General features: G+C 35.9%; 1 protein-coding gene across 2 annotated transcripts in view; it reads left to right on the top strand.

The window, feature by feature from the left end:
* The window catches only part of Wnt6 (Wnt oncogene analog 6), a 109,233-nt gene that overhangs the window by 21,948 nt on the left and 60,602 nt on the right, over positions 1–26,683 (top strand). The window contains exon 3 of one of the 2 annotated variants that reach the window (XM_089098381.1): positions 6,962–7,194. In XM_089098381.1, coding sequence (XP_088954507.1) covers positions 6,962–7,194 — 233 coding nt within the window. Of the gene's footprint in view, positions 1–6,938; positions 7,195–26,683 lie in introns of both variants that reach the window. The other variant, XM_089098382.1, reaches the window with a different exon arrangement.

Genomic DNA, 26,683 nt, shown 5'->3' with positions numbered 1-26,683 from the left:
ACAAGATCCCTCTTTTTCCTCTTTCCTAGTTAGTTCTGAAGTTCTTCAGGACAGGAATTATTCCGTATATTAAAGGGCTATCCTCTCCTCAACGCCTCGCTCTTTACACTAAAGGTTGACTCTTTGTCGCAACTCTACTTTTTAAAACAATACAAATTTTAGCGTAAAGACCGAGGCGCTGAGGAGGGGAGAGCCCCATTCATATACGAAATAATGTCTGTTTGTTTTAAGTTTTAATGTCGCTCCTTACTTTCAATTAAAAAAAAGTTTTTTTTCTTATTTAATTTCTGAACGTTTTTCAACTAACGCAGGTTCGAATTTGGCTCATTGTATTTGAAAAATTAATATAAAATTTGCATTTTAATTTTGGCAAATTTATTCCCTATGTGAAGGTTTCCCCCTCCTCAATACCTTGCCCTTTACGCTAAAGCTGTTGGCACTTTTAAAAAAACATTCCTATTCTAATTAAACGGCCCCCGTGTTTCAGTAGACGCTCTTAAAAAATTGAGACAAACAGTCAAACATTAACGTAAAAAGCAATGTATTGAGGAGGGGGAACACTTGGTATATGGAATAATTTCTGTTTGCTTTTCAAATAATGCCGATAAATATGGTTCATCCTCTATGAAATATACCCCTCCCCCTCACGGAAAACTCCTCCGTGTAAATTTCATCCAATGTAAAGTGCACACCCCCCCCCCTTTAACTTTCCTCTAGACAGTTCAAACCTCGCAGAGAATTCCCCGTTCCTGTAAAATTGCTTGTGGACAATTTATCCTTAGCATTCTTTCATTTGAATAAGCCTTTAATCTCTAATCGGTTTCTCGATCACTCCGGAAATGCCCCTTTCCGTGGGAATTATTTTCCGGAAATGAAAACACGCGGAAAAAAGCCCTTGGATTATTCCCAAGGAATATCTCTACATGAAAAATTTGACAAAGAGAATATAAGACAATTAAAAAGACTTTCGTATAGTAATTCTGTCAAATCCCCTCAGTGCAACATTTCCCCTGGAATATTCACCCTCCCCCCAGAAATTTCCCTCTCCAAGAAGATCCTCCCTATCCCAAGCACAACCCCCTCCCCCCAAAAAATGTCTGTATACTTCCCAATAACAAATACTATAGCCTACGTAAACAATGTGCAAACTTCATAACTTGCAGGCCTCTCCCCAGGGATTTTTTTGGGGGGGGGTGTCATTTTACACCTAAGTACATAATTATTTGATCTTTAAACTATATTAAACAAAATGGCTATTTCAAAATTTTTATCAGATAATTTTAGGGGGGAACTGGGCGTGGGAGGGGGCCTAGTTGCCTTCCAATCTTTTGGTCGGTTAAAAAGGGCAGTAGAAATTTTAATTTCCGTTTGAATGCACCCTGTTTTGATCGTCTAGGACCATTATTTCGATACAATCGCCCCTGGGGAAAAAAACAAAAAAACAATGAACAAGTCTCCGTGATCTGTTTTCTGGCAAAAATAGCAAAATTCCACATTTTTGCAGATAGGAGTTTGAAACTTATACAGTTGGGTTCTCTGGTACTCTGAGTCTAATGGTGTGATTTTCATTAAGATCCTTTGAATTTTATTCCTTTAATTTTAGGGGGTGTTTCCTCCTATTGCAAAAATCAGGCAAATTTTCTCAGGCTCATAACTTTTGATGGGTAACACTAAACTTGATGGTTCGTATACATTTAAAATCAGCATAATAAGCTGACGCTTTTGATGTATCAATTAATATTAAAATTCTGTTTTTCAGAGTTTCAGTTACTATTGAGCTGAGTCACTGCTTACTTACAGTTCGTACCACGAACTGTTTGATATCAGTGAAAATAATGAGTTTCTGGAGGTTTTAGGAGTTCAGGTTAATTGACAGAGTGGGTAACAACACTTACCTAGATAGCATTATTAGCAAGGATAGTGGAGGCAGTGAAGATATAAGGACAGATTAGCCAAGCTGCGGGATATTTTTAAAAAGTTGAAAAATGTTTGAAACAACAGAAAGATAAGCGTAAGAACTAAGATTAAATAAAAAACAAACAAGTTTTTTCAACTGAAAGTAAGGAGCAATATTAAGACTTAAAACGAACAGAAATTATTACGTATACAAGGAGGGTTGCCCCCTCCTCAACAATTCGCTCTTCACGCTAAAGATTTTTGGCATTTTAAAAAAAGCTACTTAATATTCTAATTAAACGACCCTTGTGTTTCAGCAGTCATTCTTAAAGAATCGGGAAAAAATTTAGATTTAACCGAAAAGAGCGAGGGTTTGAGAAGGGGGAAAACCCCCTTGCATACGTAACAATTTCCGTTCGTTTTAAGTTTTAATATTGCTCCTTACTTTTAGTTGAAAAAACTTGTTTCTTTTTTAAATTTAATTTCTGATCGTTTTTTAAATAACGCCAGGAAATCTGGCTCTACCTCGACGGAAAAATACCCCTCCCCACGAAAATATCCTCTGGACAAATCAATCCTTGTGAAAATTTACGCCGTACAATTACCCTTAATACCTCCACGCGTAAAATTGAGTCAGTGAAGAGAAAGCAAGACATATAAAAAAATTTCGTATAGGAATTCTGGCGAATTCCCCCAGTATAGCCTATAATTTCCCCTGAAAAGTTCACCTTCTGGAAAACTCCCTCTACACCGAAACTTTCCCCGCACAAAGTCCCCCCAGCAAGAAATTTGTCGTCCCCTCCCCATCCGAAAAATGTATTCATACTTCCCAAAATACTAATACTAAACGAACACTATGCGTAAGCAACGGGCAAATTTAATAACTTAAAGACCTTTCCCAGTGACTGTTGGAGGTCATTTTGTCTGCAAAGACATAGTTATTAGGTCTTTAACTATGCTGAACAAAATAACAATCTCAGAATTTTAATCGGACGATTTTGGGAAAAAAGTGGCGTGGGAGGGGCCTGGTTGCCTTCCCATTTTTCGGTCACTTAAAAAGTCACTAGAACTTTAATTTCCGTTAGAATGAGCCCTCTCTCGATGGTCTAGGCCTATTGGGTCGACACGATCACCCATGGAAAAAAACACACATCCATGATCTCTCTTCTGGCAAAAAGTACAAAATCCCACCTTTTTGCACATAGGAGCTTGAAACCTCTAGAGAAGGGTTCTCTGATATGCTGAATCTGATGGTGTGATTTTTATTAAGATTCTATGAAGTTTAAGGGAACATTTTTCCTTTTTTAGAAAATCAGGTAAATTTTCTCAGGCTCGTGACCTTTGGATGGGTATAACTAAACCAAATGAAACTTATATATTTAAAATCAGCATAAAAATACAATTCTTTTATATACATTTATTTGTATCAAAATTCTGTTTTTAGAGTGTCGGTTACTATTGAGACAGGTCGCTCCTTACATAAAGTTTGTTATAACGAACTGTTTGATACCAGATTTCCCCGAATAACATTGGGCGATTACAGCTGTGAAACGTAGTCACTTGAAGGGCTGAGGAAATCTCTACGCAAGATATTCATCAACTCTCTGAGGATATTTTCGTGTACACGTTTGAAAGCTCAAAAAAAAAAAAAAATAGCTGAGCGAAAAATATGGTTAAATTCCACTTTCTAGGTTCTTAATGGAAGAAAGGTTAAGATGGTTGATTTTAAGATTTTGCAGATGAAGGGTGATAGCGTGCCAAAAATCTTATTTCAAGGCAATAGCTGAGGTAAAAAAAAAATCCGGACATCCTTGAATAGAGGGAGATGACTCCTTGAGAAAAGGAACTCAAATTTTTCTGGGAGAGAGTAATGAGCAAACGTCTTGCCAAAGTGGATTGGAGAAAAATATACGTAGCTGTGTTTGCGTCAGGTGGCTTGATTCGACAGTGACCTGTCAGTAGTTACTAGCAGTAGCATGTGACCAAAAAGTTTTGTTTTATATGTTTTCAAACTTAGAGGGAATGGGCTGGGTAGGAAACCCCACAAAAACGCTTTCCTGGCTACATCACTGTGAGATCGAATCCTGTTTATGAGGAATCTGGAAAAATAGTCGCGGTACTTGTAAATATACCCAATACCGCTCAAGTTGTTCCTGCATTGACGCACTTTAAACCGGTTTCTTTCGCTAGTTTCTTTCATCTACCGTGAGAAAAGACAAAGAGAAGTGACGGAATAGATGGGAAATATATAGTTTGGGCTATATATTTGTATATTAGGGGGGGGGGGAGCAAAGCATTTGGACAGTGTGAAGTCAGAAAACAATTGTTACTTCATAATATGCAGAAAAACTGTAGTTAATAAATTTTGCATGCAGACCCGCTGTACTTTACCCCCACCCCATTAATGTGCAAATATATAGCCTAAATTTGATTCTAAAGTATTATACTTTTATCATGCTTAGGTATATTTTATTAGGATTAACCTAACTTCACTTCTTGACTGGTAGTGGGTATATCATACAAGTACCATAATCGCAAATATGTTTTTTTTTTAAGCTACAAATCCCCTTTTTTTATCTGAATCTCCCTTCCCTTCCAAAGTGGGATTCTGTCCAAAGCAGAGTCTTTGCATTTTTTGGAGTTTAAAGTATCTGCTTTATTGTCAAAGCAATAGGTTAATCCATAACGCATATACACATAAAAGCATATACGTTTTTATAGGCAAGCGTCTAAGAATTTGTAGCATAAATTATAATATTAGGATAAATAACTGGATATAATAAAAAATAGGAAATTCCAGGAGGCCACCCCCCCTCTTGGTGTACCTGCTAGCTTGTCTTGGTTATAATCACCACTTGAAAAATCAGCCAATAAGGCATTTTCTGGAAAACTTTTACAAATAGCTCAAGTTTTCTGGGAAAACTTTTAGTAAGCTTAGCTTTGTAATCAAAATTATCAAACAGTTCGTGGTAACGAACTGTAAGTAAGGAGCTACCCGGCTCAATTGTAACCGAAACTCTAAAAAACGGTATTTTGATAACAATAGATACATCAAAAGAATCAGATTTTAATTCTAATATCAAATATATAATTTTAATTAAGATTAAGTTTAAACATCAAAAGTTACGCGCTTTAGAAAATTAGACTGATTTTCGAAAAAAGGGGAAAAGACCCCCTAAAAGCTATAGAACCTTAATAAAATTCACACCATCTTATTCCGCGTATTAGAGAGCCCTACTGTGGAGGTTTCAAGCTCCTATCTACAAAAATGTAGAATTTTCCATTTTTTCCCAGAAGAAAGATCACGGGTGCGTGTTTATTTGTTTTTTGTTTGTTTTTTTTCCAGGGGTGATCGTAACAACCAAATTGTCCTAAAATATCATGATAGGGTTCATTCGAACGGAAACTGAAAGTTCTAGTGTTCTTTTTACGTGACCAAACAAAATGAAGGACAACTATGCCCCCTCTCACACACATTTATTTCCCAAAGTCATCTTATCAAAATTTTTAGATAGGCATTGTTCAGCATGGTCGAAAATATGATAAAAATGTCTTTTAGGATGACTTGATCCCCCAAAGTCCCCTGGGTGTGGTATTATTTTTATTAGATTTAATATATTTTAAATTATATTTTTTTTTATTGTTAATTATACAGTCTTTTTCTGTGGTTATTTTTTCTGGTTGGTGGGGGAAGGAGCGGGTCGGGGGCTATATGGAAGGATCTTTCCATGAAGGAAGTTTTCATGGGGGAAGGGACATTGCTATGAAGGGGGCGCCGGATTTCCCAGCATTATTAAAGAAAAAGATCAGGAATTAAATAAAAAAAAACAAGTTTTTCAACTGATCAACTGATTGTGATTAAGAGGTCATTTTTAAAGAACTGGAAAAAAATTTCGAACTATAGTTTAAAGACTAAAGGTATTGACTAGGGGGCGAACCCCCTAATATACGTGTTAAAAATTTATGAATATAGAAGTTCGTTACGTAACTTAATTCTAAGTTACGTATATTTATTACTAATAAAAACGTTCGTAAATAAAATTAAACAAGTTTCGAGAAAGCCATTTAACCAAATATAATATGCAAATTTTGTTTTAATTATTCATGTGCGGTGAGCCAAAATTAAAACCTGCATTAATTCAAAAACGTTCAAAAATTAAATAAAAAAAACAAGTTTTTTTAACTGAAAGTAAGGAACGACGTTAAAACTTAAAACGAACAGAAATGATTTCGTATATGAAGGGGGCTGTCCCCTCCTCAACGCCTCTCTCTTTACGCTAAAGTTTGACTTTCTCATAACTCTATTTTTTTAAACAATAAGAAAAATTTAGCGTAAAGAGAGAGGCATTGAGGAGGGGACAGCCCCCTTCATATACGGACTAATTTCTGTTCGTTTTAAGTTTTAACGTCGTTCCTTACTTTCAGTTAAAAAAACTTGTTTTTTTTATTTAATAAAAGGTAAAGATTCAGCTGAAAGTGGAGTATTGACTGAATCGATCACCAGGTCGATTAATCGATAATCCGTATCATAAGAATGCATTGCAGAAAACTTAAAAAAAAGTTAATATGAGTCTGATATTGATTCTATTTTACCAAATATTTCGTTGGCTTATACTTTCAGATCCTTTTTGTTCCCACTCATATTTTTTTTTTATAATATAGGCTGTTTTTTAAGTGCCCTTGAGTTTAACCTTGGGTTAGGATTTGCAATTTTGCTGATTTTTTTTGGTCTGTTTTACTCTTCATCTTCTTAAAACTTAGGCTAGATTTTTTCTTAGCCTTTTTTGCTAGATAAATTTTGTAGTTTCACAGGCTAGGATCCTGATGATTTTATAGATCAGTTTTGGGGGGAGGGGAAGGTTTTCTGTGAGATCTGTCTTTAGGACTAATTTTTGGGCGATAGTATTCAAGGATTACTAATAAAAGAAAAAGGTTTCCGTTCACGTGTAAATAATTATAAGTATTAAAAATAATATGTTTGGCTTCTGAACTATTCAGTAACTTTTATGGATTTACGTCATAGAATACATTTACTATTTCAGAATAATAGTAAATATGTCTTTAGGACTCCAGACAATACCAATGCATCTCTGCACTTTTTGGATATCAAAAGGACCTGCAGAAAAGCACGCCAGTCAAAAGGAAAACTTTGGAAAATTTGTAGAAAGGAACACAAAATATTAGAAGAAATAAATAAAGGATCACAATTAGCCACGAAAGAATGTCAGTATCAATTCAGACACCGAAAGTGGAATTGCACTACACAGCGAAAGTCCCTCAAGCGAGTTCTTTTAACAGGTTAGTCATGGTCTTTTCCAGTACTTTTTGTTTTGCAGGAGCTCGGTTGCCATGGGGCCTGGGCTGACACATGGGAGGTTCTTATAGGCTATTTAGTGTTTTTACATGACATATTTGTGTAGACTGCACCTAAATCGAGATCAAGAATTGCATTCTTACTTCAGAAAAAATGTCTTTTTTAGTTCTACTCTAAAAGGGGTCCACCCCTTTCCTCCGCTCCACTCAAAATTTCTTGATTTTGTTTTTTTCTTATCATTTGTTTTATTTTTCATATAATTTGCCCAGTGATTATTTTCGTCAAAGTTTTTTCAATAAATGTCACCTCCTCAAAGTGCTTCCTGCGTTTTGTGTCCGATCAAGGATGCACGCAAGGGGTCATTATCTCCACCCTAAATATAAGAAATACACCACGATTTCCCATGATTTGCTTAATTTTTAACGTAATTAGTCAGTTTTTTTCGACTTACCCACACCCTTTCCAAATGTGAGCCCTCTAAAATAAATCCCAGCATATGTACCTGATATACACAAAAGTTAAAATAAATATTTAATAGCAGGGGAATTAATAAAATTTAACATAGCACTGAGATTCCTACTGCGAATCATAGGGAGCGCAATAGCGCTCCCTATGAAAGTAAAGAGCGAAGAGGGCACAATGTATTATTTTTTTCTGACAAAGGCACTTTCTATAGAAGGAGTTGTCGTAGAAACTTCAAAAGAAGCTCATTAGATTGAAAACTGGAAGCTCAAACGCCCTTTTTAAGAGTTAAAAGTGATTGGTGCGCAACCAGCCCCCCTCATGCCCTTCGTGTCCCCAAACACATCCTATCCAAATTTGGGATAGCCATTTTATTCAGCATAGTTGAAAGGTCTAGTAATTATGTCCTTGGGGATGTCAACCCCCCAACAGCCATCAAGGCAAGGGATATAAGTTCTAATAGTTGTTCATTATTTACATGCATAGTTTTTATGGAAGAATTGGTCATATAAGCTTCGGAGGAGGCTAATTCAATTGAAAATGAGAAGTTCTAGTGCCCTTTTTAAGAGTCAAAGATGATCGGAGATCCACTAGCCCCCCTCCCCCCCCCCTACGTCCCCTTTTCCCCAAATACATCCGACTGAAATTTAAGATATATTTTTTTTCAGAATAGTCTAAAGATCATATAAAAAGGCCTTCGGGATTGACACGACCCCCCAGAGCCTTGAGGCAAGGCTTGTAAGTAATGCCCCGGGGCATATAAGGTTTCTATGGAAGTAGTGATCGTATAAACTTTGGAGGAGGATCATTTGATTGGAAATTGAAAGTTCTATTTTCCTTTTAAGAGTAAAATTGATCAAAGGGGAACTAGCCCCCCCCCACGCCCTCTTTTCACCAAATACATGATATCAAAACTGTGAGATAGCCATTTTGTTTAAAATAGTCCAAAGATCATACAATAATATCTTTGGGGTTGACACAGCCCCATAGAGCCTAGGGGCAAGGATTTTAAGTTATGCCCCAGGGACATATAAGGTTTCTGCGTAATGGGTTGTCGTACTAACATTGGAGACGGCTCATTTGATTGGAAATTGGAAGTTTTGGTGCCATCTTTAAGAGTAAAAAAAACTTGAGACAGCCGTTTGCTTCAAAATAGTCCAAATATCATATAACAATGCCTCCAGGGTTTACACTACCCCCCCCCCGAGCACGGGAGCAAAGGTTGTAAGTTATTCCTCAGGGCCATATAAAATATTTATTGAAATTGAAAGTTCTTGTGTCCGTTTTCAGAGTCAAAGGTGATCGGAGGGCAACCAAACCCCCCCCCCCCACCTCCACTCCCATCATTTTTCAAAACACATCCAATCAAAATTTTAAGGATAGATATTTTTTTCAGCGTAGTTGAAAGGTTCATTAATTATGTATTTTGGGATGTAACCCCTCCCCCCCCTACACACAGCCCCCAGGGCAAGGGCTATAAGTTATACTGGTTGCCCATTATTAACATATACGGTTTAATGGAAGGGGTGGTCGTACGTGTAGCTTTGCAGGGGGCTCATTCGATTCGAGATCAGAAGTTCTAGTGCCCTTTTTACGAGTAAAAACCGATCGGAGGTCAAATGCCCTCCCCCCCTCTTTTCTCCAAATGTATTAGATCAAAAAATTATGATATAGCTATTTTGTTCAAAACAGTCCAAAGGTCATATAGCAATGTCTCTGGGGTTGACTCAACCCCCGAGATCCTAAGGGCAAGGGCTGTAAGTTTTGTCCCTGGGGCATATAAGATTTTTAAGAAACAGAGGATTGTAAAAACTTTGGAGGAGAGTCATTTGATTTGAAATTGAAAGTTCTAGCTCCCTTTTAAGGGTAAAAAGTGATTGAAGGGCAGGTAGCCCCACGTCCTCTTTTCCCCAAATGCATCCGAACGACATTGTGGGATAGACATTTTGTTATAAATTATACAACAATGCCTTTGGGGTTGAAACAACCCCACAGAACCTGGGGGCAAGGGTTTGAATTTACACCCCGGGGTATATGAGGTACTTATGGAATGGATGGTCGTAATTATCTTTGGAAGGGCGCTCATTTGATTAGAAATTAGCAGTTCTAATGCCCTTTTTGAGAGTCAATTTTTGTTTTGAGATAGCTATTTTGTTCAAAATAGTCCAAAGATCATATAACAATGCCTCGAGGGTTGACATTACCCCTGAGCCAGGGGGCAAGGGTTATAAGTTCTTCCCGGGGTACGTAAGGTATTTATTGAAATTGAAAGTTATGGTGCCCTTTTTAAGAATCGAAGGTTATTGGATTGCAACCAGCCCCCCCCACCTACCATTTCCCAAAACATATACAATCAAAATTTTGAGACAGGTATTTTGTTCAACATAGCTGAAAAGCTTAGTAACTATATCTTTGGGGATGGAAACCACCCCTCCCCCCACAGACCTCAGGGCAAGGGCTGTAAGTTAGGTAATTTACACATAGCTGTAAGTGAGACAGGTATTTTGTTCAACATAGCTGAAAAGCTTAGTAACTATATCTTTGGGGATGGAAACCACCCCTCCCCCCACAGACCTCAGGGCAAGGGCTGTAAGTTAGGTAATTTACACATAGCTGTAAGTTAGGCAATTGTTTACATATAGTATATGATAAAACAGTTCGTGGTAACGAACTGTAAGTAAGGAGCGACCCGGCTCAATGGTAACCGAAGCTCTAGAAAACAGTATTTTGATACAAATCGATACATCAAAAGAATCAGATTTTAATGTTGATTTTAAATATATAAATTTTATCAAGTTTCGTCTTTCCCATCAAAGTTAGGCACCTGAGAAAACTTGGCTGATTTTCGAAGAAAGGGGGAAATACCCCCTAAAGATTATAGCACCTTAATGAAAATCACACCATCATATTCCGCGTATCAGGAACCCTACTGTAGAAGTTTCTAGCTCCCATCTACAAAAATGTGGAATTTTGCATTTTTTGCCAGAAGAAAGATCACGGGTGCGTGTTTATTTGTTTGTTTTTTTCCCCCAGGGGTGATCGTATCGACCCAGTTGTCCTAGAATATCGAGGGAGCGCTCATTGGAATGGAAATTGAAAGTTCTAGTGCCCTTTTTAAGTGACTAAAAAAATGGAGGGCAACTAGGCCCCTCCCACGCTCATTGTTTTCCAAAAGTCACCTGATCAAAATTTTGAGATAGCCATTTTGTTCAGCATGTTCGAAAATATTATAAGTATGTCTTTTATGATGACTTGATCCCCCCAAGTTCCCGGGGGGAGGGCTGAAAGTTATGAACTTTACCCAATGTTAACATATAGATTGGTTATTTGGAAGTATACAGACGTTTTCAGGGGAGATTTTTTCCTGTTAGTGGGGGGGGGGGGGTCGGGGCTTATGTGGGAGGATCTTTCCATGAAGAAAGTTTTCATGGGGGAAGGGACATTGCTATGAAAGGGACGCCGGACTTCCAAGCATTATTTAAAAAAAGATCAGAAATTTAATGTAAAAAACAAGTATTTCAACTGCAACAGCAGCAACGTCGAAACTTTAAACGAACAGAAAATATTACATGTATAATTGGGTTCACCCCGTAGTCAATGCCTCACTCTTTAAGCCAAAGATTTTTTAGTACTTTCATAAGAACTATTTATTCTAATTGACGGCCTTTGTGATTAAGCGGTCATTTTTAAAGAACTGGAACAAAATTTAAACTTTCACTTGAAGAGCGAGGTATTGACTAGGGGTGAACCCCCTAATAAACGTATTAAAAATATATGAATATAGAAGTTCGTTACGTAATTTAATTCGTAAGTTACGTATATTTATTACTAATAAAAACGTTCGTAAATAAAATTAAACAAGTTTCGAGAAAGCCATTTAACTAAATAAAAGCAAATTAATATGAAAATTTTGTTTTAATTATTCATGTACGGTGAGCCAAGATCAAAACCTGAATTTATTTAAAAACGTTCAAGAATTAAATAAAAAAAACAAGTTTTTAAAACTGAAAGTAAGGAGCGACATTAAAACTTAAAACGAACAGAAATTAGTCCGTATATGAAAGGGACTGTTCCCTCTTCAAGGCCTCGCTGTTTACGCTAAAGTTTGACTCTGTTTCAGAACTTTTTTTTTAAAACAATAAAAAACTTTAGCGTAAAGAGCGAGGCGTTGAGGAGGGGACAGTCCCTTTCATATACGGAATAATTTCTGTTCGTTTTAAGTTTTAATGTCGTTCCTTACTTCCAGTTTAAAAAACTTGTTTTTTTTTATTTAATTCAAGTAAAGGAAGTACTATTACTACTACTAACAACTCGGAGCAGCACCAAGCTGCTTGAGGCTAACGCAGCTACGCACGCTTCTCCTCCATCCCAATCTATTCAAAGTCTCCCTCTTTATGCTCTCCCAGGAAGTTCCCATTTCCAGGAAGATCATTAATATTTTAGGAAAGGCTTACCGTATCAAGATGAAAATTTTTGAGCATCATGAGGGGGATTTTTAACTGACCAAAAGGCAATGTGTGCATGTTACTACTGCTATTAATGCTGCTGTTACTACTGTTATTACTATACTATTATGCAGCATCTACTATTCCAACTACTTCTTCTTCACGGTGCACATATCTAGATTTGTTCTCCTACTATTAAAAAAGCAAACAGGTTTTTTAACTAGTAAGGAGCAACATTAAAACTTAAAACGAACAGAAACTATCACTTATATGAGGGAGTTTGCTCCTCCTCAACACCTCGTTCTTTACGCTAATTTTTTTTAGTATTTTTAGAAAAGGCTTCTTATTATTCTTAATAAAAGAACATAGTGTTTCAGAAGTCATTCTTAAAGAATTGGGACAAAATTCAAACTTTCGCGTAAATAGGGAGGTGCTGGGGAGGAGCGACCCCCCTCATATACGTAAAAATTTCTTTTCGTTTTAAGTTTTAATGTAGCTCCTTACTTTCAGTTAAAAAAAACTTGCTTTTTTATTTAGTTTCTGATCGTTTTTTAAGTAATGCTAGGAAATCTAGCAAAACCTCCACGGAAAAATCCCTCCTCCAGACCAATTTATTCTCTGGACAACTGGTTTTCAAATTGTGGAACGCGTACCCCTTGGGGGTACGAAAAATTTTAGGGGTACATGGCTGGCCAACCAGAAAATAAAACAGCCCTATAACTCTAAAACTGGTAATTTTATTTATTTTAGCTATAGTTTGCTTAGTAGGCCTATCGGTAACTGAGAAGGGGTACCTAAAATTTGTTGTGGGTAAACAGGGGTGCAGTGTCTAAATAAGTTTGAGAACCACTGCTCTAGACAATTCAATCCTGGGGAAAATTTACCCCGGGCACGTACCCTTAACATCTCCACGCGTAATATTGAATCGACAAAGAGAAAGCAAGACATAAGAAGAATCTCGTATAGAAATTCTGGCATATTTCCCCATGGTAAAATTTCCCCTGAAAAATTCACCCCCTGAAAACTTCTCTCCCCACGAAAAATTGTCCCCGTGGAAAATCCCACCTGTAGATAATTTGCCTCCCTCACCCGAAAAATGTATGCATACTTCCCACTACACGTAAACAATGGGTACATTTTTGTAACTTAAAGACCTTTCCCGAGGGTGTTTGGGGTGTCGTGAATCTCCAAAGGTATATTTATTCAGCCTTTCAACTATGCTGAACAAATTGGCTATCTGAAAATTTTGATCGGACAATTTTGACATAAAAAGGGCCGTGGGAAGGGGCCTAGTTACCCTCCAATTTTCTGGTCACTTAAAAAGGGCAATAGAGCTAATAATTTGCGTCCGCATGAGCCCTCTCCCGATATTCTAGGTCCACTGGGTGGATAAAATCACCACTGGGAAAAAAAAACAAAAAAAAGAAAAATAAATAAAAATGCATCCGTGATCATCCGTGAAAATCAAAAGACACTACGTGCATGCAGATTGTCAAAAAAGCTTATCTCAAGAATGGATTTAAGTTTTAAGTTGGAACTTTCAGAGAAGATCAATAGACCAAAAGACAATATGTGTACGCTATTACTAAAACTACTACCACAGCTACATTTACTATTACTAATACTACAACTACTATTGCTACTACTACGACTACTAGTACTTATACTACTACTCAAATTACTGATACTACTACTGTGACTACTATTAAAACTATGCCTAAAGGTATGAAGTTGAAATTTTCAGGGAATATGGTAAGCTGAACTTAATCGCAACACGCCGTCTGTATGCAGGTTGTCAAAACGATGTATCAGCAATAACTTAGGAACACTTTGGTGTGTGAAATTGAAAATTACAGAACTTGTTGTGAGGTATGTTGAACTAACCAAAAAAACAATATTTAAATCTTAATGCTACTGCTGCTACTAGTACTCCTACTACTAGTAATGCTACTACTACTTCTACTACTGCTACTAAAGTAAGGCTGGTATTAATACTTTTACTGCTACTACTACTACTACTGCTGCTAATTTGAATACTGGCACTACTACTACTGCTACTAAAGCTAAGGGTATTAAGGCAAAAATTTGGAGGATCAATGAAAGTGTTTTGAGCTGACTCGAAATTTTGAGCTAAAGCTTAGGCTGGTATTAATACTTTTACTGCTACTACTACTACTGCTGCTACTTTGACTACTGGTACTACTACTGTTGCTACTAAAGCTAAGGGTGTTAAGGCAAAAATTTAGAGGAACAATGAAACTGTTTTGAGCTGAATCGAAACACACTATGCGCATAGAGGTAGTCAAGAGGACGTATCAGCAATGCTTCAGGAATAGCTGATGGTATTAAGTTGAAACTTTCAGCATGCGTTGAGGTGGATGTTGAAGACACCAAAGGTGCTATGTGCATACTGCTAGTAGTGCTACTACTGCTACTACAACTATTACGACTACGCAAGCTAAGGGTAAGCTTTCAAGGAATATTTACGCGGATATTGAAGTAAATCAAAACGAACTATGAGCATATAGAATATCAAAAGGATGACGCAGAAATATGTCCGGAACGTCTTACAGTATTAATTTGGACTATTCAGGGTATGTTGTAGCGGGTTCTGAACTAGTCAGAAGGCGCTATGTGTGTACTATTAATATTACTACTACGATTTCTGTAACTAATGACGCTAATGGTATTAAGGTGAAACTTTTAGGGAACATTTACGGGGGGGGTTCCAATTAAACGAAAAGACTATGTGCATACAGGCTTTCAAAAGGGCATATAAGCAATACCATAGGTAGCGCTCATAGGAGCGCTACCTAAATAGGAGCACTATGAGTAGCTCATAGGAGCAAATTCAATTGAAAACTAAAAGTTATAGTGTCCTTTTTAAGAATCAAAACTTATTGAAGGGCAAGCAGCCCTCCTCCCAAGGCCATTCATTTTTCTAACACATCGAATCAATATTTTGAGATAGCGATTTTGTTCAGCATAGTTGAACGGTCCAGTAACTATGTGTCTGTGGATATTGGGCGTGTCAACCCCCCACAATTATGCAATCAGCCCATTATGCTTTAAAACTAAACGTTGCTTTCAAACTAAATCAAAAGGCATTGTATGTATGCTGGTTGCCAATAAGACATCTCAGCAATATCCCAAGAACAAGTGAGGGTATTAAGTTGAAACTTTCAGAGCTACTACTATTATTTTTACTTCTGCTATTATAATTTAACTAAATCAAAAGAGTGTAAGAGTATCCAGTTTGTCAAACAGCACAGATACGAATTTTTGGCAAGTATACTAAATTTTGTTTTTCCGGTAAATTTGACAAGGTCTTAAACTAAATTAAATATCACTATTTGTGACCAGATTTTCAAAAGTGTGTATTTTGTTAAAATTTGCTGAAAGATTATGGATTAAAGCCAAACTATAGATTCTTACAAAAAAAAATGAACAGATTTAAAATATTATTCTCTTTTTCTATGAAAAGACTATGTCAATAAAAACTTAAAGAAATCAATTTAAAAAAAAAAATTCTAGAAAAAAAGTTTTTCAAAGAAAAGTTAAGAACTCCATTAAACCAAAAATGAGCAGAATTAAAGTAAAATGTTAAAGTGACGAAAATTAAAGTGACGAACAGAAATCACAATAACTAGCGGGGTCAAACTCAAAACAGCAGAAACTAACTTGAGTAGGGTTGACACCCCCATGACCGCTGAACACCAGAATATAATTAGTAATTTAATGAAAACAAAACACATTTTAAATGTTTTCACTTTTCTTAACTTTAAAAAATCAAAAATTGTTTAGACTATAAAGAATAAACGTCTGTATATGTATATTAAACTGTCAATTCATATTCATTTTTTTCCAGTGATCTTGGTTATGATGGAGTTTTTTTTCTTTCCCATGAAAACAGGTAGTTTCGTATCCAGCAGGCCCAAGCCCCCTTCCAAAATATTTACTAAATTTAATGGAGTAGAAATTCTGTCATTGTAGGGTTTAGCTCGGAAGAGGAGATCTACTACTTTTTTTTTCAAGAAACGAAAATAACGAAAATTTGCTAGAAACAAAATTTGCGTGAAACTAAGCTAACGTAACCTGATAATGGGTGTTAGCTGATAAAGACAGCTAACACCCCTTCCACGCCCACCATTTCCCAAAACACATCCAATCAAAATTTTGAGATAACCATTTTGTTCAGCGTAGTTGATTTTCTAATAGGAATTATGTTTTTGAAGAGGATACTCCCCCCAGAGCCCTCAGGGCCAGGGTTTTAAGTTATGCCTTTGGGGCATATAAGGTTTTTATAGAAAGCTTTGTCATAAAAACTTCAAAAAAGGCTCAAACGATTGGAAATTCCATGGGCTGGTGCCCTTTTTAACAGTCATAACTGATTGGAGGGCAACTAACCCCCGTCTCACGCCCATCTTTCCCCCAAACACATCCAATAAAATTTTTAGGATGCCATTTTGTTCAACATAGTTGAAAGTTCTGGAAATTAGGTCTTTGAGAATGACAACCCCCTCTCCCAGCCCTCAGGGCAAGGGCTATAAGTTATGCCCGGGGGGCAAATAAGGTTTTCAAAGAAAGTGTTTTCGTAGAAACTTCAAAAAGGACTCGTTCAATTGGAAGTTGAAAGGGCTAGTGCCCTTTGTAATAGTCGAAGGTGATTGGAGGGCAACTAACCCCCCTCTCACGCCCACCATTTTTCCAAGCTCATCTCATCAAAATTTTGAAATAGCCATTAGGTTCAACGTAGTTGAAAGTTCTGTAAATTAGGTCTTTCAAGATGATAATCCCCTCAGAGCCCCCAGGGCAAGGGTAACAAGTTATGCCCTGGGGGCATATAAGGTTTTTATTGAAAGCTTTGTCGTAGAAACTTGAAAAAGACTGTATTCGATTGGAAATTCAAAGGCCTAGTGCCGTTTTTAATAGTCGAGAGTGATTGGAGGGCAACTAACCCCTCTCACGCCCACCTTTTCATCAAACACATTCAATGAAAATTTTTAGACAGCATTTTTGTTCAACGTAGTCGAAAGTTTTGGAAATTAGGTCTTTGAGGATGACAACCCCCCTCCCACAGCCTTTAAGGCATATTTTACAAGAAACTTCAAAAAGGGCTCATTCCATTGGAAATTCAAAGGGCTATTGCAGTTTTAAATTGTCGAAAGTGATTGGAGGCAACTGACACGACTCTCACACCTACAAATCCTTCAAGCATATCCAACAAAATTTTTGAGATAGCCATTTTGTTCTACTTAGTTGAAAATTTTGGAAATTAGGTCTCTGAGGATGACAACCCCCCCCCCCCCCACAGCCCTCAGGGAAAGGGTTGTAAGTTATGCCCCGGTGGCATATAAGGTTTTTATAGAAAGCATTGTTGTAGAAACTTCAAATAGGGCTCATTCGATTGGAAATTGAAAGAGCTCGTGCCCTTTTTAATAGTCGAAATTGATTGGAAGGCTTGACATTTTTATAGTAAAGATCGATCTGGGTACAATGTGCTTTTTTTTTTTTTTTTTAGACCAGGGCACTTTATATCGAAGGAGTTGTCGTAGCAACTTTGAAAAGGGCTCATTCGACTGAAAATATAAAGGGTTAATGGCCTTTTTAATAGTCAAAACGAGGGCAACTATTCCCCCTCCTATGCCCTCCAATTTGCTCAATATGTTTAAAAACTAAATGTTGCCTTAAGATGGAATCAAAATGCACTGTGTTAATGCTAATTCCCAATAAGGTATCTCATCAGTATCCCAAAAACGACTGAGGGTATTATATTCTAACTTTCGGGGCTATTTCTGCTCTTAAAATTTAACCAAATCAAAATAGCGTAACTGTATCCAAGCTATCAAAGAAAGTAAACAGATTTTTTTGCGAATGGTATCAAGTTTTCCATTTGAGGTCAACTAGAGGAGGTATGAAACTATATCAAACACTACTAATTGTGTCCAGATTTTTAAAAGGGTGTATGTTTTTAAAAATTGCTAAAAAAAAGTTCTACAGCATACAAATAGCAGGCCAAACTATAAAGTCTTAAAAAACGAAAAGATTTAAATTATTTTTTTCTTTTTCCCTGAAAAGACTATGTCAATTTAAAACGAACAGAAATTAATTAAAAAACTTTTTCCATAAAATAAGTTTTTCAAAGAAAAGCAAAGAACTCCACTAAACTAAAAATAAGCAAAAATAAAGTCGAATAATCTACCAAGCGTAAAACTACCACAAATCAGCATCGATAAAAAAAATGAAACCCAAAACGAAAAGAAATTACAATAAATAACAGAGGCAAATTCAAAACGAGCAGATATTAACATGAGTAGGGCTCAAAATCCCTATGCCTTCCCAAGGCCAGTACATAATTTGCACTTTACTGAAAAAATACAAATCAATGTGCATTACCAGTTTAATATTAATATACTGATATTTATTAGTCAAAATATTAATCTTATTTGATTTATTAAAGTTATAAAGGTAAAAACATTTATATTTTTTCAGTAAAGTGCAAATTATGTTCTGGCCTTGGGAAGGCATAGGGATTTTGAGCCCTACTCATGTTAATTTCTGTGACTCGGTTATTTATTTTTATTTATTTATCGATGGTGATTTGTGGTAGTTTCACGCTTGGTAGATTATTTGATTTTATTTTTGCTCATTTTTGGTTTAATGGAGTTCTTTACTTTTCTTTGAAAAACTTATTTTGTGGAAAATGTTTTTTTTTAATATATATATATATATATATATATATATATATATATATATATATATATATATATATATATATATATATATATATATATATATATATATATATATATATATATATATATATATATATATATATATATATATATATATATATATAGAATCTGTATTTAAGAGCCTTTCAAAGCCATATACAAAAGAGACAAATACTAAAGAAAAATTACGCTCCATTTGACATCCTTCCCTTCAATACAAAATTTCCTACTGCCACAATACAACGGGGAGACCTATACCTCATTAACCCACGAAGCAGCCTATCTTCCCCTTCTTCGATAATTTATCCCCTTAAATGAGAAATCTGCTAACACCGGAGGAGGAAATGGCCCAAACCATAATCATTCTCCCCACATCTCAAGCAACTATATCTGGCCTCTGGACCTTCCTTCATTTTCCTTACAACTTTCCTTACATATATATATATATATATATATATATATATATATATATATATAGAATCTGTATTTAAGAGCCTTTCAAAGCCATATACAAAAGAGACAAATACTAAAGAAAAATTACGCTCCATTTGACATCCTTCCCTTCAATACAAAATTTCCTACTGCCACAATACAACGGGGAGACCTATATCTCATTAACCCACGAAGCAGCCTATCTTCCCCTTCTTCGATAATTTATCCCCTTAAATGAGAAATCTGCTAACACCGGAGGAGGAAATGGCCCAACCCATAATCATATATATAACCATATATATATATATATATATATATATATATATATATATATATATATATATATATATATATATATATATATATATATATATATATATTCTCTTCAACGTATACGACTGCTTAGCATGGGAGGTAACAATTATGGATTTATTAGCTATTAAAAGTCGAGAACCCCTGAAGCAAAGAGCTTGTGACCCTCAAAAGAAAGGGTGGTCTCTTAAGAAAATATATACAAATTACAAATTCACTCCCAATTTAATTGCTTATCTTTTTTAACTATGACAGCTTTCTTCTAAGTCATAATTAAGTTCATCATTAAAAAAGGCAAATACTTAGTATTCGTTTGTAATTATAGAAGGTATAATTCGTAGCTGTTGACCGCCACAATTCTTTTATACAGATTGCAAATTAAAACAAAAGACTATGATCCCTACCTTGATTAAATTTGTATTTCCGGATATAACTCTAACAGTGCGTCCTAATTGACGACATCTTTCCTCTAGAATTCCTAACAAAAGTTTGTAGCTGGCTGATTTGAGTCAGTGAAGACTTTAGTGCTTTGCAAAGTCGCAGCAGCAATGAAATATTGCATCTCTACAAAAATAATAACAGTGCTAAAGATTTTTATTCGGGGAGGGGGATTTACAAGAACTTTTTTGGGGGGGAGGGTTTACAAAAAAACGCATCAAACACTTGTTTATATTCATTTTTGTTCCGTTATTATGGTTTGGACAGACATTTTTTTTGGGGGGGGGGGTCAAACCCCCTAGCATTTAGTAGAAATATTTAACATAATCTGTGAAGCAATACTTTTTCTTCGTTCTAGATTTCAACTTCGCATCCGTGCGGATAACTATTTGTGTAGTAACTCAATGAAAAAAGGCAACAGAACATTAAATTCCGTTCAAATGAGCCTTATTCCGATTGCTAGTTCGATGTGATCACGTCTTGAAGAAAAAAAAAATCCAGTCTTCTCGGGAAAAAATCAAAATTTGGTCTTTTGTAGACTATAAATTTAGGGTTCTCAGGCAAGTTGTATAATTTTTATCCAGGTCATACCCCTTTTTGGAAATTTTTAACATACTTTCTGAAGTTAAAAAAAAAATACTTGTGAACAGCAAACTCAAAGCTACTGATTTTGCATATTTCAGATCAGCATAAGTACTAGACTATGTTAACGCATTATTTTTAATCAAGTTTTATGTTTCAACTTTGCTCTTTACATCTTTAAGGATGTAAGGATAACTTTACTTCTTCATAATGACTTAATTACAAAAGAAGGTACCAGAGTTTTTAATTTCGTTCAAATGAGTCATCTTCCGATACTCTGCGACTACTAGAACACTAGTCTTCACTGAAGCATTAATTTTAATCAAGTTCTATGTTCCAACTGCTCTGTACTTCTGTAAGGATGATTTTTTTTTTTATATTGACTTAATCTCCATTCAAACGGGTCCTCTTCCTATACCCTGCGATTGCTTAGAAGACTAGATTCAGTTGATGGATTAATTTTAATCTAGTTTTATGTTGCAACTTTCCTCTTTATATCTGTAAGGATAATTTTTTTTATAATGACTTAATTACAAAAATAGATACCAGACCTTTAAGTTCTGATCGAGTGAGTCCTCTTCCGATACTCGGCGACTACTGGTTCGATGCAACCACATCTGGAAGAAAAAGGCCCTTCCTTCTCGAAAAAAATTCAAAATTTCGAATTTTGTAAATTAAAGGCTCTCATACATGTTGCATGACACGTGTAATTTTCACCAAGCTCGTAACATTTTTTTGGAAATATTTAACGTCTTTTTCTAAAATTTAAAGTTACCGAATTTGCATATTTAGGATTGGTATAAATAATAGCCTCCGTTGATGCATTAATCAAGATTTTGATTTGTTTCGGCAGGGTCTTTTTTAGTTTCGGTTTCTATTGACAAGGGTTGAGCAAAGTAAGATAACGTTTGTAACGTCAATCAAGGTTTTTGAAACCTAACGACCAGCTTTTGATATCTACTAGCAAAAGAACCAGAATTGTCGACACTATAGCTTGGCTTTTTGTCAACTCCCTTAACTAATGGCGTCAATCAATGGAAATTAGGGGGAGGGTAAACTTTGGTTTTCAAAATCTTCGGAGGGGGGGGGGCAATTTTTATTGGTGTCTCAGTTTTTTTTAGGAAAATACCAAAAAACATTTTCAATGAAAATACCAAAAAACATTTTCAATGAAAATACCAAAAAAATGTGTTTTTTAAAATCTATTAAAGGCAAAATAATTTTTGGAATAATGTGCCCCTCCTCCTCCAATTGGCGTCACTGCCCTCAACTTGCTGGCTACGTTCGACAGTTCGGACCTTCGCAGGTCAAAATAGCCCCTGCGCTCGATAATATCAGGGGCTAGGGTCTTCGGTTCTTGTATGAAGTAATCCTGCAGTTTGTTTTGTTTTTGGCTACTCTTAAAATAAATAGTCTGATAAAGCTAGAAACATGAAACACTTTTTGAATAATTTTGGAATAATGAGAAGGACACTGATTATGGAAATCCCTAAAAAAAAATCACTAAAAAATAATAGCAGGAGAAAAATGGACTCGGATGGACGTCATGATCGCGTCTTCTGAGGGCTGAAGGCCCAAGCTGGTGAAAGTAGTGAGTGACGTGAGCGGATGGAGGTGATGAGTGCCTGATGCTGTTGATGAAGGGTGAAGACCTGATCTGCTGACTTTAACTCCGACAATAGCCGTAAAAGAAAGTGGAGGGGTGACAAAAAGCCAATGTGGCTGTTCTTTTGCTTCCTAAGGGCCTGGTGAAATGGGAATGACTCCAGCGCGGGGAAATACAAAAAAATATCCTCCTAGTTGTTCCTTGAAATTGACAAGAAGATAATTTTTCGTATTTTTGTTGAAGGCTGTATAATTAATAAGCACTTTATCATAACTTTTTCTTCTTAATGAAATGTCAATTAGTGATTTCATACGTTTATCATTCTCTGTAAATAAAATAAAGGCAGGATTCAGCCACCCCCTCCAGTCAATGAAGACCAGCACAAGGGTTACATCTCACAAGATTCGAAACATTTGACACTCTCACAAGATATATTATTTAAGACATTGGCCCAACCCCTCGAGAAATATCTTGCAGGCTTGACAACCCTAGAAATATTTACAGTTGGCCATGTACACAAGTTCTTAGTTCAGTTAAGAACCTTCAGGAATGCACCCCTTAAAAGAGAATCAAAAAATTTTAAATTCCACCCATAATTTCTAATTTTGTCCTTATAAGTACCCCTTCTTTGTGCCTTTTTTCGAATTCGTTCCGTTTCCCGTCCCCCTAAATTGGTGCAAGCGGAAGTTCCCTGCAATGTTAAAAAAGCTGGAAATGATTATCTATTGCTTCTTTTCAACAGCGCTGAGCGTACTGTAGTTATACGTAAATGTTGAAAAAAAGAAACTTTTTTACCCGAATTAGGTAAATTCTCTGATTTGATAGTGAGCCTTTGCTCCCAATTTATTCAAATAAGGCGCCTTCTTGATAAGAGATATTTAGATAATTTATAATGACAGGCTATTGAAGAATGTCTCGGTGGTGGTTGAGAATCCTTTTTCTTCTTTATATACAAAAAGTAGGGAAGGGTAATTAATGGTGGTCTAGATTGCATGAAATTACCGTGGTAGAATCCAAGATTAAGTCGTAGATGAAGGAAATCTGAAAAACGAAAATGAAAGGGCGGATATGCTCTAATCTAATTTACATTTTTGCATTTTGACCACCCGGTGTTCTAAACCCCCTAAGGAAGTGGAATCGTATTAAGCAATTAGAAAAACTGGAAGTTAAGTTTATGTGTCACACTTGAAAATTTAATATGAGGTAATTGCTATGCATAAAACCGTTTTAGCTAGCTTAGAAATCTATTATTGTCAAAAATGATTATTTATATGATAATTTATGAAGCGGTCGGGTATTTTAGCTCAATTCAGAAATGTTAGTCTGGATTTTGAGTTGTCTAAATAAAACTTAATAATTACAGTTGTTTTCAAATTAAAAACAAGGAAACATAGATATTATTTAAAGCTATTGGGTTTCTCTGCTACATATCTTGAGGGCAAAATTTGTCAGTAGCAAAAACAGATTAGGAAGCTAGGAAATTGTTACCTTATATTCAGCGACATCAATTGGGAAGGGTTGGTTTTGGTATTTCCCACACCCCAGATTTTGAAAAACGCTTTTTCGGCGTTTTCATTGAAATTTTTGGGTATATACATTGAAAAATTTAAAAATAATAAAATTGCCCCCTCCCTCGATTCTGAAGAATGTTTGCCCCTTTTTTCCGTGATTTGACGTCACTCCTTATATTGCAAATAGTGGCATAGCCAGCCAGAGACATTAGTCATAAGGAGGGTTGGGGTGCAGGTGCGGATCCAGGATTTTTTTTGAGGGGGGGGGGTAAAATAGGCTGATCCGATAAACTTGCGTTAGGAGCAAATTTATTTAGCGCAAACTTGCGTTAATTAAGTAAATTACAATACTTTAGACTACTTTAGGGGGGTCCGCTTACCCTCGCCCTCCCCCTGAATCCGCCACTGTTGGGGTGTGTCTGCAGAAATCTTCTAACAAATTGCGCGCGAAGAAATTGTCTCCGGGAGAGCGAAGACAGTATTTTCCACTGTACTTTAAGCAAATAATTGAGAAAATTATATTTGTTGCTAGACAAACAACATATTTCTTTAGGTTATAACGAGGTTCTATTAGGTTATAAAATTTTTTTTTAGGTTATTCTTGTGTTAAGTGTTATGTTATGTTATATGTTTCCACAAGGCCATATCCTGGTTTCACCCCTCCCCCCCCCCCCCAACAAAAAAATAATTGTAAAACTCGTAAAAATACAACAAAATGAATTTAAACAAGTTTTTGATGCGTTTTTAAAGAATTTTGAAGACATAAGAATTATGCAGCTAGGAGAGAATATACCATATTTTTGCCGCTAGCAGAGAATATACCATATTATGTTATGTTATATGTTTCCACAAGGCCATATCCTGGTTTTACCCCCTCCCCCCCCCCCCCACACCCAAAAAAAATTATTGTAAAACTCGTAAAATACAACAAAATGCATTTAAACAAGTTTTTGATGCGTTTTTAAAGAATTTTATACCCCCCCTCTCCCCAAAAAATAACCACCCCAATTAAGGGGTTTTCAACGATGTTGATTCCAATGGTACAGTTTTTGTTTTTGATCTGACACTATTTTTCTGTTTTTTGAAAATTAAATTAAATCTGTTTTCGCAGTCAACTTTTACCATTAATATTAATCGAAATACTAGTTGCCATTTTTGAATCACCTTCAAGTGATGATTCTTCCTCACTTGACAGTTTTCTAAAATTCTTTACTTTTATACTGTTAAAATTGTCCTTAAATGGTTTACTTTCACCATACCAAGACTCCTATATTCTTTTGTGTTTTCAGTAAAGCGCTAGTTTTCTGTAATCCTAAAAACATAGGTAGGATACATATCGCCAGTTGAATTATTTGCGCTAGATTCGTCCTTACTTGATAATTTTTTTTTCCAGAACGCATTTTCTAACTTTGGGTTACTATGGGCTAGAGTAACCATGATAAGACATAAGGATTATGCAGCTAGCAGAGAATATACCATATTTTTTCTGTTAGGTTTATACACTGCCATGAAACTGCCAAACTATTGTCAGAAATGTTCCATATGCTAAAGAACCTATCACTGATTGCTAGCATTACAGTTGTTGCAATCCTAGATATGTCTGTCCGAGGTTGCCATCCTTCTTTCATGGAGTCTAAACAAAAATATCTTGAAATTTCGCTAAAAACTGAACGTTGCTGAAAGATTAAAGCAAGTCCTTTCAAACACTTTTCAGTCAAAGAGAGAGATCTTAGAAATGGTTGCCAAGAGTGGCGTTTATAAATTTCCTATACATTCCTCGAACTGTTATATTTCAGTCCAAAGTTTTGATCCTCATAAATGTCAGTAAATGTTTATTTTTATTAAAAACAAGGCAGGCTGGAGGATTTTGTATATACAAAATAACAAGCCTGTCTTCTGAACAGGCATTTGTATGCAGAGTGACGTGCCTATGCGTCATTCAAAAACAAAACTCATTTTTGAAAATCGTGATCAAAACATATTTAGTGCAAAAATCCGGTTCAAATAAGACGCCCGATTTAACGTCACCCAATAAAAAAAAAGCTTCGAAAAGGTGAGTAGTTGGCTCGTTTCTCTTCCGAATCAGAGTTGAAAAATTAGCTTCTTCGGCTGACAAAAATATGTTCAAATGAAAGAGTCATGCTTACACTATGGTAAAAAAGTTTCAGCCCAATTAATCCAGAAATCACTTCATTCCAAAATGTTGATCCTCATGTCATTAAATGTTTATTCCATTCAAAACAACGCAGGCCTGGATTGGTTTTGTATACACTCAGCAATCGAACACCGAAACCTGTCTTCGATGGATTTTGTATAAACAGCATCAGAAGCTCGTTTTCTGAAAAGACGTTTGTCTCTTCAGCAGTGTCAACCTAACGATTTTTGGCTATCCCCCACCTAGGCAGTACTAAAATCCTGATGCCCCCCTCGTGACATTTAAATTTTGTTATTTAGCCGAAGACAGTTTGAAAGGCCATTAACTTGGTATCTTTTTTGAGTTGTCCTCTAAGAATATTTCATACTATAGTAATGAAAAATATTGTCTGAATACAATATATAATGACATTATAATGTCATAATGACAATGACATATAATGACAATGACATGAATATATAATGACAATGTATTATGTCATTGCAATACTATTTGCTCTTTAAATGCATTTGAATGTGACGTCATTCACCTGAAAAATGTTCTTTTTCAAAACAAAGGTTTTAAAGTATTGTCAGCCGAAGATCACACGTCCTACCTATGACCCACCAAAACATGGCCATGTCCCGCTGGTGAGACCCACACCCCACGTTGGGAATCAAGGCCGTAGAATAACCTTCCTAAGATGTCATTTGAAAACCATGCTCAAGCGTGTTATGACGAGGCAAGATCAAAACCTACTTCGTATAAAAACTTTGGTCGATTGGGGTTTGAGGATATACTATGCAAGATGGAAAGA

Source organism: Artemia sp. Qi Xiang Cuo, chromosome 12 (genome assembly GCF_049724085.1).
Source record: "Artemia sp. Qi Xiang Cuo chromosome 12, ASM4972408v1, whole genome shotgun sequence".
In the NCBI taxonomy this organism is placed as follows: Eukaryota; Metazoa; Arthropoda; class Branchiopoda; order Anostraca; family Artemiidae; genus Artemia; species Artemia sp. Qi Xiang Cuo.
Note: the sequence above shows the minus strand (reverse complement) of the source record. Positions and strands in the feature narration are given on the sequence as shown.